At 57.6% G+C, this 17242-nt stretch overlaps 2 protein-coding genes across 3 annotated transcripts; one reads left to right on the forward strand and one right to left on the reverse strand.

The window, feature by feature from the left end:
• The first annotated feature begins 3177 nt into the window (after positions 1-3177).
• On the forward strand, positions 3178-10636 carry C1H3orf84 (chromosome 1 C3orf84 homolog). The gene is given in 4 exon segments (XM_057487732.1): positions 3178-3203; positions 4568-4682; positions 9322-9381; positions 9727-10636. Coding segments are annotated over 4 exon segments (603 nt in total). The 3' UTR covers positions 10129-10636.
• Positions 10637-10775: 139 nt separating this feature from the next.
• On the reverse strand, positions 10776-16173 carry KLHDC8B (kelch domain containing 8B). Of its 2 annotated transcripts, XM_057487714.1 has the most exons (6): positions 15225-16161; positions 13866-14351; positions 12657-12821; positions 12109-12333; positions 11940-12041; positions 10776-11576 (listed from the first exon to the last, which is right to left on the reverse strand). In XM_057487714.1, exons 2-6 carry the CDS (start codon positions 14239-14241, stop codon positions 11380-11382), a joined length of 1065 nt encoding a protein of 354 aa, XP_057343697.1. In that variant the 5' UTR covers positions 14242-14351; positions 15225-16161; the 3' UTR covers positions 10776-11379. The 2 variants fall into 2 exon arrangements, with proteins under 2 accessions (XP_057343697.1, XP_057343705.1); XM_057487722.1 differs by lacking the exon at positions 12657-12821 and having other exon boundaries at positions 15225-16173.
• Positions 16174-17242: the final 1069 nt, after the last annotated feature.

Consider the following 17242-nt stretch of genomic DNA (forward strand, 5'->3'; position numbering starts at 1 on the left):
GAGGATTTTTAGGGAAGTGAAACTACTCCGTATGGCATTATAATGGTGGGTACATGTCCTGATACATTTGTTTAAACCCACAGAATGTACACCACCAAGAGTGAGCCTTGAGGTGAACTGTGGGTTCTGGGTGGTAATAATGCAATTGAACTTCAGCAGTTATATCATGCGTACCGTTCCGCCGTGGGATGTTGATAGTAGGCAAGGTTATGTATGTGTGACGGCAAGAGATACATGGGCAGTCTGTGCCTTCCACTCAGTTTTGCTATGAACCTAAAACTTCTCTAAAAAAAAAATCTACTTGAAAAAAAAGACCAAAAGGAGATATTTGGCATATCCATAAATGGAAAACTAATAAGCAATAAAAGGTAGTGAATGACTGATAGGCACCACAACATAGATAATTCTCAAAATAATTTTGCTAAGTGAAAGAAGCCAGACACAGAAGAACATACACTAAATGATTCCATTTATATAAAATTCTAGAAAATGCAAATCTATACTGACAGAAAGTCCCCCAGCACTTGCCCGAAGTCAGTGAGCGTCATAGAGACCTGATGGGCTAAAGGAAACTCGGGGTGATGGATATGTTTACTATCTTGATGATTATGTTTCATAGATGTATACATAGATCAAAATGTGTCAGGTTGTGTACTTTCTATTGTGTTCATTAAACCTAAATGAAGCATTGAAAAATAAAGACATCACACACACAGTTGGAACTCCAGTCTTCCCTCCCTGATATGATCCCCCAGGCAACATCTATCCTGAATTTGATGCTTATCATTTCTATGCGTGCGTTATATTTTTAGTTCATATGCTTGTGTCATAATACATAGCCTTGTTTTACACGTTTGTATCACTCTATAAATGGTATACTTCACATATCTTCTACAGTTTGACTTTTTTTTTTGGTATCATTAATGTGCAATTACATGAGCAACATTATGGTTACTAGACTCCCCCCATTATCAAGTCCCCCCCACATACCCCATTACAGTCACTGTCCATCACCATAGTAAGTTGCTATAGAATCACTACTTGTCTTCTCTGTGTTGCACAGCCCTCCCCGTGCCCCCACACACACACCATATGTGCTGATCGTAATGCCCCTTTTTCCCCCTTATCCCTCCCCTCCCACCCATCCTCCCCAGTCCCTTTCCCTTTGGTAACTGTTAGTCCATTCTTGGCTTCTGTGAGTCTGCTGCTGTTTTGTTCCTTCAGTTTTTGCTTTGTTCTTACACTCCACAGATGAGTGAAATCATTTGGTATTTGTCTTTCTCCGCCTGGCTTATTTCACTGAGCATAATATCCTCTAGCTCCATCCATGTTGTTGCAAATGGTAGGATCTATTTTCTTCTTATGGCGAATAGTATTCCATTGTGTATATGTACCACATCTTCTTTATCCATTCATCTACTGATGGGCACTTAGGTTGCTTCCATTTCTTGGCTATTGTAAATAGTGCTGCGATAAACATAGGGGTGCATCTGTCTTTTTCAAACTGGGCTGCTGCATCCTTAGGGTAAATTCCTAGGAGTGGAATTCCTGGTCAAATGGTATTTGTATTTTGAGTTTTTTGAGGAACCTCCATACTGCTTTCCACAATGGGTGAACTAGTTTACATTCCCGCCAGCAGTGTAGGAGGGTTCCCCTTTCTCCGCATCCTCACCAACATTTGTTGTTCTTAGTCTTTTCGATGCTGGATGCTGGCCATCCTGCCTGGTGTGAGGTGGTATCTCATTGTGCTTTTAATTTGCATTTCCCTGATATAGTGATGTGGAGCATCTTTTCATGTGCCTGTTGGCCATCTGAATTTCTTCTTTGGAGAAGTGTCTGTTCATATCCTCTGCCCATTTTTTAATTGGATTATTTGTGCTTTTTTTGTTGAGGTGTGTGAGTTCTTTATATACTTTGGATGTCAACCCCTTATCAGATATGTCATTTATGAATATATTCTCCCATACTATAGGATGCCTTTTTGTTCTATTGATGGTGTCCTTTGCTGTACAGAAGCTTTTTAGTTTGATATAGTCCCATTTGTTCATTTTTGCTTTTGTTTCCCTTGCCCAGGGAGATATGTTCATGAAGAAGTTGCTCATGTTTATGTCCAAGAGATTTTTGCCTATGTTTTTTTTCTAAGAGTTTTATGGTTTCATGACTTACATTCAGCTCTTTGATCCATTTTGAATTTACTTACAGCTTGACTTTTTGTTCACCATTTTTAAGATTTATGTCTGGATTCAAGTATCTGTAGCCCATTTAAAGTAACTCCAGTATTTCATTGTGTGACCATAGGCCAAGTTTTCCATGTCCTGCTGGTAAATATTCAGGCTACTTAACCATTTTTCCCCCATTCAGAGGCCTCAGTCAGCATCTTGAACCTGTGAATGCATGTGAGAGGGGACCTCCAGGCTGCCTCTCCCAGGGTGGACTTTCTGGCTGCGAGGGCTGGTGCCAGGGACACCAGTAGGTTCTGAGTGTTTCCTGTTGCTGAACAATTCATTGGCACACTTTCTGAGGCTAATGGCCAGCTTCCTTTGGCTGGTGAAAGGGTTGAACCGTCCATGTCCCTGTGTTATGAGAGAGAGAGAGAATAATCTGCCCAAGGGTAGCTTGGAATGGAACCACAATGTCATGTTTTTCGTGCTTTGTTTTGTTCCTCTGCCATGCTGTCTTCTACACTGGGGCCCTTGTACATGCACCCCTCACAGTTAGTTCCAGCAACCACAGACTCCTGAGAGAAGTTGTCTGAGTCTCACTCTGAAGCAGCAATCTTATTCCTAAGTGCCACCAATCCCTATAATATTTCTTCTGACTCCATGGAATTCTCTCTAAATTTAGATCCCTGGCAGTATGGTTGCACAGTATTAAAAATGCAGGATTTGCCTCTGAAATGTTCTTTAATATTTCATTGCCTGTGAGCCCCTCTTCTCCAATGCGCAGCCTTGTGTGCTCCCCTGTGGAAGAAATTTCCTAAGCTGTGACTGCAGGGGGATGGCTTCTCTAATGGACAGGCGGAGCCCAACAGCGAGCCCTGGGGCGGCGGCCACATTGTGCCCTCACAACTGCCCTTTGTCACTAAGCAACAGGAAGGTCACTTGAGGTTCCCTTTCCTTATATGTAGCCTCAAAAAGACAAGAGGAGTTTTGCCTTTTCTGCCTCCTTCTCCGGAAGATGCAAAGTGCTTTAGTGGGCTCTTGGGGAAGAATGCACTTGGCACTTAATCCCACCCTGGCCCTGGAGAAAAAAACAAGGAGGGTTTCATCCAGCATCCAGGCTGGTGGAGGACCCTGAGCTGCCCGCTCCTCCTCTGCCAGCCTGAGGTCACCCCAGGGCCTACCTCACCTTCCAGACACCATATCCCCTCCCATGTGTCCTGGTCTCCCGCTAACCAGCTGGACCTCCTAGCCTCTAGCCTCCCCATTTTTTCCCAGTCCTTTGCCTGGTCTCCCCGGACTCCTGGGTTTGCGTGCTCTAGGCTAGGAACACCTTAGAACAAAGACTGTTTTCTTCTGTCTGTATATCCCACATCCCACTCCATGCCTGGAATACAGTAAAGGCCCAGTAAATACTGTTGCACTAAATGGAATAGAGAACAAGAGGGTGTTTGAACAGGTGGCAGACAGACAGGCTGGGCAGCCCCAGCCCTCAGTGGGGTGAAAAGCACAAGGCTCCTCCATCGTGCTGAGGGGCACACGGCCATGGCCAGAAGCCGGCTCAGGATCAGTTCTGCCTGCTCCGGGCTGTGACTGTGGAGGACTCAACATACCTGCCCTCTCCAGGGAGCACTCTGGACCATAGGTCTGGGCCACAGGCGTTCCCTGGCTGGACACAGCCGTTCACAGGGATCCACCTAAGAACAGCACATACAGCCCTTGTCAGGCCCCTGATGGGCACTCATTCTATCTTGCGCCAGTTCCTGCCTGTGAAATTCCCCCAGAGGGTATCTGCTGGTGGTGAGAAATTCTGGAAAGTGATCCCTTGCTTAGTGCCCCACTTCCAGAGGGTGCCCTTCCTGCCCCGGATAGCCGAGTGTATGGCCATTCACGACCCTGTCAGTGGAGGCAGAGGGTGGATCCATCTGGGTCCTTGCTCTGTGGGGACTTTTGCCCCATTAACAGTGGGGGGAGGAAAACAAAGGGGACATCCTCTCAGATGCCCTGGGGAGGACCAGGCCACTAGGCAGCAGGTGCCCTGCTCCTGCAGCGCCGCCCCGTGCTCTGACGGGCCCCACCCAGAGCCTGTCTGGCCCACCCCTCACTCTTCGCAGAGAATCCGTACCCCCAAACCAGCGTAGGCCCGTCCCTCTGTGGCATCACCTCGCTCCTCTCCAGCATGCCCACAATCCTTGTCACAAAGCCCCTTTGCTGGTCTCCCAGCATACCCACCCCATCCTGGCCTCTGAACCTCTGCCCTTAGGGCCCCAGCACAGAGCGGCCCTCTGATACTCCTGTGTGGCTGACTCCTCCCCAGACCACTGTCGTGTCCTGGTCCCGGTCCCTCTTGGTCTAGCCATCAGGCCATTTCTTGGGGTGGGACTCACCCTCCTGCATGCCTTGTTCTAGCACAGCAATGGCTTCTACGGGCACTACCAAGGGCAGTTCAGGAGTGAAGGTACTCAAGAGTACCGCCTAGCAGCCAGGCCCCAGCCGCTGGTGGTGTTCCTGCAGCGGTGTCAGGTACGGGCAGCGGGGGGCCGGGCGTGCCTCTCTTCCCTGAAGTGTCAGGTGTTAACCCTGCAGTCAAGGTGGAGAAGAGCCAGTACCACGCTGGACATGTTCCTAAGTGGACGGAAGGGTCAGGGCCCAGGTTGGGTGGGTGGTCACTGGGAGAGAGCCCTCAGAATCCAGGAAGTAAGTCTTGAGTTTTGCCCATAGCTGCCGTTGGGCTCTGATTCATTGGTGCCATGGAAGCCCATGGTCAAGCCCGCAGTCCAGCCCCAGCCTCCAGAGGCTTGGCAGTGAGTAGGAGACATCCTTGAGTCAGGGAAGGAGCACAGAAAGTGGCTGGTGCCTACCAGTGTGCCTCGCCAAGGGGGCCTGGCGAGGTGGTGGCAGAAATGGCCTAGAACAGGAAAAGGCTTTCAGAGGACAGGAGAGGGAGGCAGGGCCCTTGGCCCTCCACTGCCTGTGGGCCTGGAGACAAGGAGGGGGCACTGGGCATCAGCTGGGTCCTAGCAGTCAAGAGCCCACCCCAAACAGGAAAACCCAGAGTCGTGCACACACACAGGAGCAGGTACGGGGCCTCAGGGACAGGTGGTTTCACAGGTTGGCGATGACCGAGTGGTCAGCACCCCTGGGCCCAAAGGGACAAGGGCAAGGCAGGGCTCCTGGAACCCAGGAGAGAGGTGCAGAGCCCCCTGGAGAGGAGTGGCCATCTGGGCAGAGCACAGCCAGCAGGGGACTGGCCTGGGGGGAGCGAGGAGAAACGCCTGTGCCTCCTCCCACCGTCAGCTCCAGGCTGCCCGTGGCCAGAGGGAAGGTTGCCTCAAGAGCTACACTCAGTTCAGCCTCCTGGGCGAGAGCAGGGTGGACCCGGAGCTGGCAGGGCACCTGGAACTTGCTCTGCACGCCACAGCTTCTTGCTTCCCAGCCTCTAGCCAGGTCCTCCTCCATCTGCCCCCTGGATTCTGCAGGAATTGCCTTCTCTGGCCAAGGGCAGCGTCCTGGGGGCTGCCATGCTGTGGAGCCTGTCTTCCTTAGCATTCTCAGGTGCAAGGGGTGCCCAACCCTGCCTGCTGAGCCAGCCCGAAGTGCAGCTCTGGGCAGTTCACCTGGTGCCACCTCCCTGAGTGGTGGGGACAGAGGCAGTCTGGGGATGCCCTGCTGGCTGGGAGGAGCAGCCTTCAGGGCCAGCTCTCATCCCAGAGAAGAACATCCTCTCAGTCTGTTCCAGGCACACAAGTAGGGGATGTGTTTTGATTGAAGACTTGCTACATAAAGCTTTTCATGGCATTATCAGCAGCCCCAAATAGCATGATGTGTGGGGCTCGGGCTCAGATTGTATAAATGCCAAGTCTCTAGGCTTTTGTAGGCTTGAAGCTGTTTTAATTAGTGGGACTGCTCAGGAAGGAGCACATTTTATTTTCTTATTAGCCAATGGTGCCCAGTTTCAGCGCTGACTGCAGGTTAAACCTTCCTGAGCTGCGTCACCTACCCTGGTGCAGGGAGGGAGCTTGGGGCAGAGAGAAATCGTGTCCATGTCATTCAGGTGCAAGAACATTCTTTTTCCCTTTAAACCATATTGATTTATTTCTAGCCTCCACCTGCCTGACTCTTGGGAAATGTAACCCTGGTTCTGTTTGTTCTTATGGTCAGCCAAGACTCCCAGGGGCTCCTGGGTGGGGCGGGGGCGGGGGCGGGGGCAGGCCCACCCTCTGTGTCCCCGTGACCGCTGGGTCTCTGCCTCCCACCCCTGCCACACCTCAGTCCGCCACAGGGGCTTCACGGTGCCCCACCCAGGCCCACCTGCTGGCATCCACGGGCTTTACCACCTCCTCCTAAAGGAGCCCTGGCTGGTTGAGGAACAAACATGCAATGAGATTCTCTTCAGGGACACTCGGAACTGCCTGGGGGATGGGAAGAGGCTCCCCTTCTAACCAGGCTCCCACGGTGGTGAGGACCGACCCCAGGTCAGCAGGAGTCAGCTGGTTACCCTGGCGCTGTGAGGATACCACCCAGAGTCAGAGCTGCGGGACAGTCGAGGTACCCACACCCCAGAACCGAGTGCAGCTCCACAGCGGGGGGCAGAGACAAGGAGAGACGTTTAGGGTCAGTTGGAACTTGCCCCCAACTCCCATGTGTTTTGTTTAATTGAAGTTTGTATGGAGGTGATTGTGGATCATAAGCAACAATTGTAAGAAACAAAAGAGATCCCTTCTGTGCCTTGCCTGGTGTCCCCCAGGGGCAGCCTTTTGGGAAGCTGTGGTATAAAGCACAACCAGGACACAGACATGGATGCAGCCAACCCATCTCCTGCACATTTCCCGTTTTACTCCGTTTGGTGTGTGTGAGAGAGAGATTTACAAAATGTCACTACCTGGGTAGGTTCTGTGTCTACCACCGTAGTGTAGACGTGACATCACAAGGATCCTGTACTGCCCTTTTCTGACCACCCCACCAGCCTCCCACTCCTCCACCCTTCACCTGTCCCTTACTCCTGGCATCCACCAGCCTGCTCTCCATTTCTGAAGTTTTGTCACTTCAAAAATGTTACATAAATGGAATGATTCAGCGTGAAGCCTTTGGGGATCAGCTCTTCCTGCTCAGCATGATTTCCTAGAGGTCCATCCAAGTTGCTGTGTGTAATCAATGGCTCGGTACTGAGCAGCATTCTACAGTATGTTTGTTTAACCACTGTTAGCCCTTTCCCTAGTTTTGTTTAACCATTCACTTCTTCGAAGATGTTTGGGCTGATTCCTGTTTGGCTCTTAGAAAGCTGCTGTAAACATATGCATACAGGTTGTTAGGTAAATAACTTCATTTCTTCGGGATAAACATAAACACCCAGGAGTGCAATTACTGGGCCATATGAGAGCTGCATGTTTAGCTTTTAAAAAAAAGCCAAACTTTTCCAGAGTCGCTGCGCCATTTACACTCCCACCAGCCGTGTACAGTGGTCCAGTTTCTCTGCATCTTCACCAGCATTTGGTGGTGTCCCTACTTTTTGTTTTAGCCGCTCTGACTGTGTTGTGGTATCTCACTGTGGTTTTGATGTGCATGTCCCTGAAGTTTAATGATGGAGAAAATTCTCCCATCTGTTATCAGCTATCTGTGCAAACCTCTTTGGGGAAGTGTCCGCATGTCATTACCCATTTCCAGTTGGATTGCTTGTTATTTTACTGTTGAGTTCTGAGAGTTCTTCGTACATTCTAGATACTAGTCCTTTATTATACATGTGGTTTGCAAATATTTTCTCTCCCTCTGTAGCTTGTCTTTTCGTCCTCTTCACATGGACACTCACAGAACAAAACTTTGTTATAATTTTGATGAGGTCCAATGTATCGGTTTTTTCTTTTATGGCTCTTGCTTTTGGTGTCAAGTCTAAGAACTCTTTGCCTGGATCTATGAGCTCTAGCTCTAGATCCTGAAGATTTTCTCCTGTGTTTTTTTCTGAAAGGGCCTGCCTGCCTTAGCTGGGAGGCTGCTGTCAACCATTGTGCACCCTCCAGCCCTGCGGCGGCTGAGGTCACCACGTCGGGCCTGCAGCAGGGGATGCTGAGGGGCTGAGGCGTGGGATCTGGGGACAGACACTAGTCATAAAGGCAAGGATGGTTGGGGAGCGATTCCTGATGAAGTCTGAGGGCCTGAGAGGTGGTCATTCTCTGCCTGGGGATGGGGCACAGCTCTCTGGCTCTAGCTGGGCCAAAGCAAATGCCATGGGGACCTTCCGTCCCTGCTCATTTATTTAACGGAGCACAGTGCCAGCCAGGGCGTTCAGTCTTGGAGCTACAGACATGAGCAAGGCAGCCAGCCACTATTGCCCATGTGTCCTGGTCAGGGGCTCAGCGCCCCAGCAGAGGGACAGGTGGGGAGGACAGCCGTGTGCTGCCAGAGGGGCCGACAGCATGGGCCTCGTGGGCCACACGACGACCTGAGGAACTAGGGAGCCTTTTCTGCAACAGGGTGTGACCTAATGCACAGGTTTAAAGAATGATTCTGCCTGCTGAGAGGGCAGCAGGCTAGAAGAGCAGGTTTGGAAGCAGCAGGTAAGCTTTGCAGGAGAGGAAGGTGGCCTCGGGATGAGAGCAGTGCCATGCTGAGGGGCATCTGATCCTGGGTGCTCAGGGAAGGAGGTGTCACCAGGATCCCCAGCACACTGGATATAGGGCATGAAGGACAGGAATCCAGGGCACTCAAGGGCCTGGGGTGAGGGATGGCCCGGAGCCGGGGACTCCCATCAGTCATTTACATAGCCATGTGGAGTGGTGGTTAGCCAGAGTCTAGAGCTGAGCGTGCTCACGCCAGAGAGGAATTTGAGTTTCCCGGTGGACTTGGGGCCAGAGCCTGGGCCGCTGGTGGAGAGTAGGTGTGGGCAAAGGGAGGGCTGCAGCCTGGTCTGTGTGACTTCACTGGGGGCCCCCCAAGGCTCCAGCCATGGCCCCCACGCCTCTGCCTCAGTCGGGGGCCCCAGGAGCTGCTGCTGGGGGCAGGTGCCCCAGGGGTGAGGTGGCGCCTTGCTTCCTGTGTGTCCTCAGGGTGCGGGCAGTGCAGCGGTTTGCGGGTGGATCCCAGCACCTCCCTCCCCTGCAGCCCTGAGGTGACATCGGGGAGCAGGTGAGTATCGTCCCACCCACCTTCTTTCTCATGGTCTTTCCAGGAATCAGCGCAGCAGCACTTGTTCTCCAAAATGCATGACAACGGCACGTCCTTTGACAGGGTGAGTGCTGCTGGAGGGCGGGGGGCCAGCCCAGGCCGCAGGGGGCCGGGAGGACCGCGGCCCGCAGAGGACAGCCGCTCTCCTCTGGGAAGCAGCCCGTTCCCCAGAGGTGCCTCTGCTCTGGCTTCTCTGCCAGCCTGCCTGATGGGGTGTCAATGTCCTAGTGGCCCCCGGCTTTCTGGGGGGCTCACCCTGGAATGGAAGGCATGGCTGGGCAGGCAGGCCGAGGAGCCTGGGGTATGGGCCAGGGAGGCTGGGTGTCACCACGCAGGTTAGGGGCTAGGAGGGGCCCCAAGGGGTGCCTGGTGCCGGGACCGTGGGCCAAGGGCCCATACCGTTGAGGAGGGCCCCTGCTGTCTGCTGCAGGGCATCGGCAGGCGGAAAGACCTGGAGCACCTCTGGGAGTGACGCACCTTCCTGCACTGGGCACCCTGTGAGCTGGAGCCGCACCAGCAGTGGCCCCTGGAATCCTCCTACCAGGCTGACTTCAGCTCAGGCCCAGGACTCGGTGGCTTCCCCCAGCGCCTCGTCCACTTTGTGCGAATCCAGGCTCCCTGTGCCAGCACCACCTACCAGCAGAACTTCTGCCAGCCATCCCGGGGTGACCACTGTGGCAGTGACGATGCCCTGGCCACCAACACACTGCCTGACCTCCCGGGGACCCCAGGGCCTCAGCTGCTGCATTACCTTCACGCAGGGGTCTCTGAGTGTCTTAACTGGTCCAGAGCATTAAACAAGAATGGCTGACCCCAAGGCCTATCTGTGCTTGCAGCCCTTGGGTCTCGGAGGCTGGGGCAGTAGGGCCCCAAAGGCCACGCCTGGCTCCCTGCTGCTCTCCCTGCCTGCGTGATGGGTGGGTGGGGAGGTGCTGTCCTGGTGAGGCCACCACAGGTGGGCCCCAGACGAGTCCATGCTCGTAGCAAACGGGCTGTGAGCCCCAGTGCTGAGTGTTGGCACGGAAGCAGCATCTACGGCCCCAGGAGTGGGCAGCAGAGGCTGGGGCGCGGCAAGGGCTGACAGCCTCTAGGGCACTGGTGGGCGTCACACTGTCCTGCCTGAGAGACAGCTCCCCTCAGCTGGGGCCGAGGGAGACTGTCCCGGCCACAGCCCACACCGGCCACCGCCCTGCCCGTGGACGCAAACACGGGCTTTGAGGAGATGCTCGTGACATGGACTTGAGGACATCCTGACCCCGCAGCATCCTGCTGTAGTTTCCTGAGCTCTCCTCTGGTCACCTAGGACGGGGGCGATGGCTGTAAGCCGAGGCTCAGGTGGGGCTGAGACACCACAGCACTTAGGGGGCAGGGGCTCCCTGGGACCTCCTCCCTGGGAGACAGGCCCGAGAAGGACGGCCCAGGGCTGCAGGGCACCGGGGTGCGCACAGTGGGGCCACACCAGGTTTCAGCAGCACTTTTACTTGCACAGGTGGCCCCCTGGTCCTCACAACAGCCCTGTAAGGAAGGCAGGAAGGCTTTAGAGATCCCCCTTGGCACATGAGGCTGCTCAGGCACACAGAGGTGAAGCAACGTGCCTGAGGCCACAGGGCAGAGTGTGAGGAGCGTGAAGGCGCCATGCCTCTGGCCCTCTGGAGGCTCCCATGGCCGCTCCTCCTTCCCTCCATGTTGTCCACAGGAGCCCCAACGCAGGCTGGCAGCTACGACTTTTCAGGACAGCCTGGTCAATTCCAGGTCGGCCTGGCTCTGTGGGGCATGAGGCTGGCCCCCCCTTCCCTCCACTTCCCGGTGCCACACTGGGCCCAGTAGGTTCCAGAGCTGAGCAGAGATGGAGCCAGGAGCGCCCCATGAATGAATGGGGATGGAGTGTATATGTGTCCCGCACTAAAGATGAGGGCCCCAAGTCCCCGAGGCAGCGTCTTGAGTACCCACCCCTGTGTCCCCTTCATCCCACAGAGACACAGTGAGCTTCCTTGCAGCCAAAGGAGCCACAGACGTCTGTGCCGGCACTGAGCTGCTTCAGTGAACAGGTGCCATCATGCATTCAGACCCCATCACGCAGACAGAGTGCCTCCACAGCTTGGCTGGGACCCTGGGCCACACCCCCGATAACAAACAGCCGGGGCCCTGCCTGCAGACTAGAACAGGAGCAGCGAGCCGTGGGCATGGCAGGCAGTGCCTCCCAGCGCTGCCGTGCAAGGCTGAAGCCCTCCACGGAGCCCAGGGGGCATGGCTGGTTTCCTGCAAGGAGACAGAAGTTGGACAGGGCACAGGCTGTGAGGCAAGCATGGCCCAGCAGGCGCCACCCCGGGACGGGCTGTCCATGCCTGGCTACTCACTGCCCCCATTCACTCACTCAGAGGTCCTCTGTCCTGTTTCTGTCCCCAGCCCCTGCTGGTACAGAGCCCTCAGCCAGGCCCTGGGGGTACCCCAAGAGCTGGGCCACATGCACCACAGCCTGCCTGCCTTGCAGGTTGGGAAAGGGGCCCTCCTGAAGCCCCGGCTTCTGCAGTGTCTAGAGAACGGCAGGAGCGGTGCTCACGCCAGGGCGGCTGCTTTCCTGTCTCGGGCTCCCGTCCTGTCCCTTGTCCCACAAAGACTCACCAAGGCCCCCAATGGCCACGACGTGGCCCCCGAGGGAGCCAACCACGAAGTCGGCCCTCTTCTCTCTCATGCGCAGGCTGCGGGGCAGCTTGGTCCAGGACCCTGCAGGAGAGGGCAGGTCAGAGTGTGCCCCACCCTACGCCCTCCATCCCGGGCAGCCACCACTCACCGTGCTCCAGGTCGAACACCTCCACAGTGTTGACAAAGTGTGGCCGGGAGTAGAAATTGTGGGGCCCAGGCTGCTGCAGGCCACCCAGGCTAAAGACACTGCCTTCGGCCATGGTGCAGCCAGCAAAGGCCCGGCGGCTGGGCAGGCTCGGGTGCCGTGTCCAGGTGCGGGCCTCCAGATCAAAAGCCTCGAAAGCAGTCACCGGAAGCTTGCCCTGGCGGCCCCCTGCCAATAGGACAGGGCACCTGGCGGGGAGCCTGGGAGGCCTCACAGGCTCTCCTCTACCAGGATCCTGACCCGCCACCCACACACGGCCACGTGCACACCAGAGCAGGGATTCCTCCCCCCACAGGCCCTCAGGCTCTGGGGTTTGCTTTCCCAGCCCCAGCAGGGCCCCCAGAGGCCCGGGTCCCCGAGCAGCCTGTCTTGCCCTAACAAAGCTTCTCTCGTCTCACCATCCCTGACTAAGCCTCTCCTGGCCAACCTGTGGGGCTAGGTGCCTCTGAACGAGGAGCTCCTTTCCCACGTCCCCACCCCCTGGCCCTTACCCAGGACGTAGATCTTGTTCCCATGCAGGAAGGTGGAGGCCCCGTAGCAGGGTGTGGGCATAGAGGGTAACGAAAGCCAGCAGTCCTGGCGGAGTTCATACATCCGAACCTGGGCCTGGGGGGCCGTGTCGGGGCCCATTCCCCCCAGAGCATACACCATACCATCTGCACAGAAAAGAGTAATTCACACTGCACCCTGGCCTGGCCAGGGCACCCCACCCTGACAGCCACCCTGCTCAGGCCTGGGTGGCTGGAGCTCTGCATGTTGGCGGTCCTCGGCGGCAGCTGAGACCCTCCTGCCTGCCTGGAGTGGGGGCTGAGACAGGGAGGATTCCTGCTCTGGCCAGGGCCCCTCCAAATGAAGAGCTGGGAGGCAGCTGATCTAATTATAATCCGTCTCCGTCTCCCTGGAGATGCTATGGCAACCAAGTCTGGCATCCAAGCAGGACCGGTGGTCAGACCTGGAGGCCTCAAGGTGGGAGCTCCCCTCGGGGAAGGAGGTTGGAGGATGGTTTAAGTCAGTAGCCAGTGTCAGATGGGGATCTGCTCAGCACAGAGCTCAGCCTAAGGAGGGATTGTGGGGATCAGCTGGGAGGCTGGGAGAGGAGCTTGGGCCCAGGACGAGGGAGCGGGCCACAAGCCTTCTGTCCAGGAGCCCTGCCAGCACCTCCATTAGGTTCTTGCCCTGTTACACCCTCAGGGTCAATTGGGGGCATGTCTGGAGGCCTTGGGGACCGTAGGCCAGTCAGCTGGGGGCTTCCATGGCAACTGTCCCCAGGCCAGCTCCGCCTTTGTCTGCCTCAGGCTCCGTGGTATGTGTGTGCACTGGGGGAATCTAAGCACTTGCTGGGCTCTGAGCCAAGGCCATGCTCCCCTCCCCCTCCCCAGACTATTTATAACCCTGGGAGTCTTTGGGCCACCCCTCCCTGTTTCTTAGAGAAGGAGAATGGGCAGGGAGGTGGCTGGGGCTTTCCAGCACGCTGGGGGCCAGCCTGGGCTCTGCCTCCCACCTCACAGATGGAAAAAGCAGATAAGGCCGCTGCAAGCCCAGCCCAGAGCTCGGCAGGGGCAGGGGTGGGAGGCAGAGCCTAAGCCGGGGCTCTCCCACAAACTTTATGGTTCTCATCCATTCTCTGCGGGTCAGGGACCAAGTCAGGAAGGAGCGGAAGGTGCTGGGGCACCCGAGGGATCTTCCCTAAGGAGACTCACCTCTCTCCACAGTCGCAACCCCCATGGCTGCCTGAGGGAGGGAAGCCCGACGCTCCCAGCGGCCCTCATCAGCCAGGAAGGCCTCCACAGCAGCCACAGGACTCTGGCCTTCATCCACACCGCCCACCACGAGCACCTGCTTGCCCAGTGCCACAGCAGCTGCACCAGCCCGGGCAGTGGGCAGGGGCGCCAGTGCCAGCCATGTGTGGGAGCTCATGTCCAGTGTCTCAGCGGTGTCCAAGGGCAGCCCAGCCCGGCCGCAACCCCCCAGCACTAGCAGGTGCCCGTCCTGGCATGCCACTGTGCCATAGACCCGGCAGGTGGGCATGGGGGGAAGCACCTGCCAGGCGAAGGCCCGGCCGCCTCCTGCGGCCATGATGTTCACCTCCGGTGGCAGGCCATGCTGTCCGCTCTGGCTGCAGGCCTCACTGAGGGACACGGTGGGGCCTCATCTGAACTCCACCAGAGCTCCAGGGAGGCCTTCACCTGAGGAAGAGAGGGGAAGCAAAGGGTCAGGGCCACAGGGCAGGCCCTCTGGGTACAGGCGCGCCTTCTGGAATCCAAGACAGGGCCCGCCCCAAATCCCTGGTGGGAAGGCAGGGGGAGAACACAGCCCCACGGGCCAGCACGCCACCGTGGAGCCTCCAGGAGTGGGAAGGAGGGCAGACTCCGAGAGCACGGGGCAGATTCTCTCCTCCCTCTGGGGCAGGGGTGGGCCAGTTCCGCTACACCCCCTGCCCTCCCCTGGGCGCTCCCCGGCAGGAATCCGGGTCTAGGTGGGCGATAAGTGACTGGGATAGGACTCTGCCCTGCCCCCTTCCCGTCCACTATTGTACCCTCCCCGTTACGGCGTCCCGGGCACCTGCTGCCGGGGTCAGACTTCGGGGTATCCCTACAACCCCTTTCGGGGACATTCCATAGAGTTCATCCATTCCCACCGGCAGGAGGTGAGATCAGGGCGTCGGGGACCGGGAGGGGAGGAGCTGCACGCCAGGGTCCCTCGATCTCCCCTTCTACTCTCAGGGTTTTGCCCAGGCCACGGTTCCCAGAGGCCAGCCTCCTCGTTGTCCAGAAGGGGGTCGGGGGACGATCTGGGGATCCCGTGAGCTCAGGGCTCTAGGGGCCCAGACTCCAGGCATTTCCAGCAGGAACGGGCGGCTGGACTTTTGGGTCCCCTCACAGCACAGCCCCCCAAAGCCCGGCCCCTCCTTTGCCGCGGGGACCACGCTCCTGGGACCCCTGGCGCGGGAGCCTCCTGGCACCAAACTTGCAGCGCGTGGGAGGGGTCCGGGCGAGAGCGCCGCGGCTCTGCACCCCGCGCCCCAAACTTCCCCTGAGCGCGGCGCCCGCGGGACTCACCGGCCGGGGCGCGGGGTCCGCCGATACGGCTCCTTCGGTGCCGGCTCCGGTCCGGCTGGGGCTGCGGCCGGCCTCGGCGAGGCTCCGCGGGGCTCGGGCTCTGCTCCGGCGTGGGGCGGGGCCGGCCGGGGTCCGCCCCTCGTCCCCCACCGACTGCGGAAGCCTCCCCCCGCCTTAACCCTGCACCTGCCGCGGCCGGAGCGGGGCGCGCCGACCGTGCCCCGCGCAAGCCGATGAGCAGCCGCGTGGACAAGCGGACGCTGCGCCTGCTCAGGGTCTAGGCTTCGACCTCAGGCTGGGGAGAAATGAGGCGGCGGAAAGCAGCGCCGCACGTGCGGCGGGGGGCGGGCCGGCGGAGCCCCCACCGGCTGCGCGGCGACGCCCCCTGGAGGCCGCTCGGGAAGCGCGCGGCTGGGCCCTGTCCAGCGGGGGTGGCCGCCGGCCGCCGGTCCCCAGGCACTGAGCAGGGCACGGAAGAGGTCCTGTGGTCCACGCTGAGGCCAGCAGCCGTGGAGGAGCAGGCGGTGCCGGCCCCAGTGCTTGACGGGCCCTTCCACGGGCCTGGGGCGGGAGGGGGGCGGCATTCTTGGAGGGGAGGGCAGCTCTGAGCCTGGAGGGGCCGGCCAGGCCTCTCCGGCCTCAGTCTGTAGGGCCTGAGGCCTGGGCACTCCGGGCTGCAGAGAGCTCTGTGACTGCCTGTCTCCAGCGGCCTGGGCCTGCCGAGCCAGCTCTCTAGTTGGTGCCTCCCAGGCCTGCCTGCCGCAGACCCAGACGGTGGCCAGCCTGTCTTCTGAGCCTTCGGAGCCCCGGCTAGGTCCGTGGGCTGGACCCCTTCATGCGGTCAGGGGTCACCTGGGAGAAGAGGTCCCCGTAGCTGTCTACGCTGCTACTAACGCACAGTGTCTGTCTCACTTTCCGCAGACACTCACACCGACTGACACGAGTGCGTAGTTAATGTGGGCGGTGAAGCCAGGAAGCGCCAGCAGAGGCGTGGCAAGGAGACAGGAAAAGCAGCCAAGAGAGGGTGTGTCATCAAGCCAGTTACTGCCTGGCCAGCTGGGACCAAAGCCTGCTGGGCCTCTGGGAGCCTGGGTGGCACTGGAGCCCTACACTACTGCCCCTGCCCGCAACAAGGGCTGCTGGGGTGCTTACTCTCAACCTCCCCTTCCATCATGGCTCCATGGCTGGCTGGGGGCACCGCTTCCCTGGCCTGCCTGCCCACGGAGCCTGCCCAGAGCGTTCTCCTTGACCAGGGAGTCCTCTGCCCGTTCCGCCAGAGGCCTTTGTGGAAGTGGTCACAGACTCTGGCAGGAAGGCTTCCGTCTTCCCGCTCTGCTCTGCCTGACCTGTTCCTCAGGCAGCTAGCTTCCTCCATGGGATGATCGCACGACCCCGCCACCCCTCCCATTTCCCACTATTTTCTTTCAGGGCCCCTTCCCCTCTGCCTCCCAGCAGTGAAGCCCATAAAAATGCCTCACTTTTTAGACACCTCCAGCTCTGGGTACATTCAAATCCCTGCAATCTCCCCTTCCTCCGAATTCTTGAAGCCACTGCTCTCAGGTCCTACAGCCTTGCTATTGGCCACCTTGTCCACTTGCTATCGGTCCACAGTGTCCACTGCTCCTCCAAAAAATTGCTCTTGCCAGAGTTACCCTGGAACACTGTAGCTAAAATTCAGGGTCCCTTTGGCCTTCGCCTTACCTGTGACCTTGGCCTGCTTCTCATCCTGCCTCTCAGGGTCTTTTACAGGCCCTGCTTCCTCTCCCCAGGAAGGGGCTTCTCAAGATCCAACCCTGGCTTTTCTGCATAGACTCTACCCCTCTCCTGGGGTGATCCCCCCCAGGCCACTGGCCTCATGCACATCCGGATCTCCCTCAGATCTCTGTTCAGGTGTATATGGGTCTAGGGCCCATCACCCAGGGCCATAAAAGATGCCAAGTGGAGAGCAAGGGCTGGTCTCTTCCAGATTCATCCTGTCTATCCCGGTTATGCGTATAGGGTCAGCATCCATCAAACAG

Source organism: Manis pentadactyla, chromosome 1 (assembly GCF_030020395.1).
Source record: "Manis pentadactyla isolate mManPen7 chromosome 1, mManPen7.hap1, whole genome shotgun sequence".
Classification (NCBI taxonomy): domain Eukaryota; kingdom Metazoa; phylum Chordata; class Mammalia; order Pholidota; family Manidae; genus Manis; species Manis pentadactyla.

Coding starts and splice junctions, on each gene's coding strand:
- KLHDC8B (XM_057487714.1), bottom strand. CDS start 14,241: ATGGCCGCAGGAGGCGGCCGGGCCTTCGCCTGGCAGGTGCTTCCCCCC. Junction 12,334..12,656: donor GAACAAGATCTACGTCCTGG/GTAAGGGCCAGG, acceptor TCCTATTGGCAG/GGGGCCGCCAGGGCAAGCTT. Junction 12,042..12,108: donor GGTGTTCGACCTGGAGCACG/GTGAGTGGTGGC, acceptor CCTCTCCTGCAG/GGTCCTGGACCAAGCTGCCC.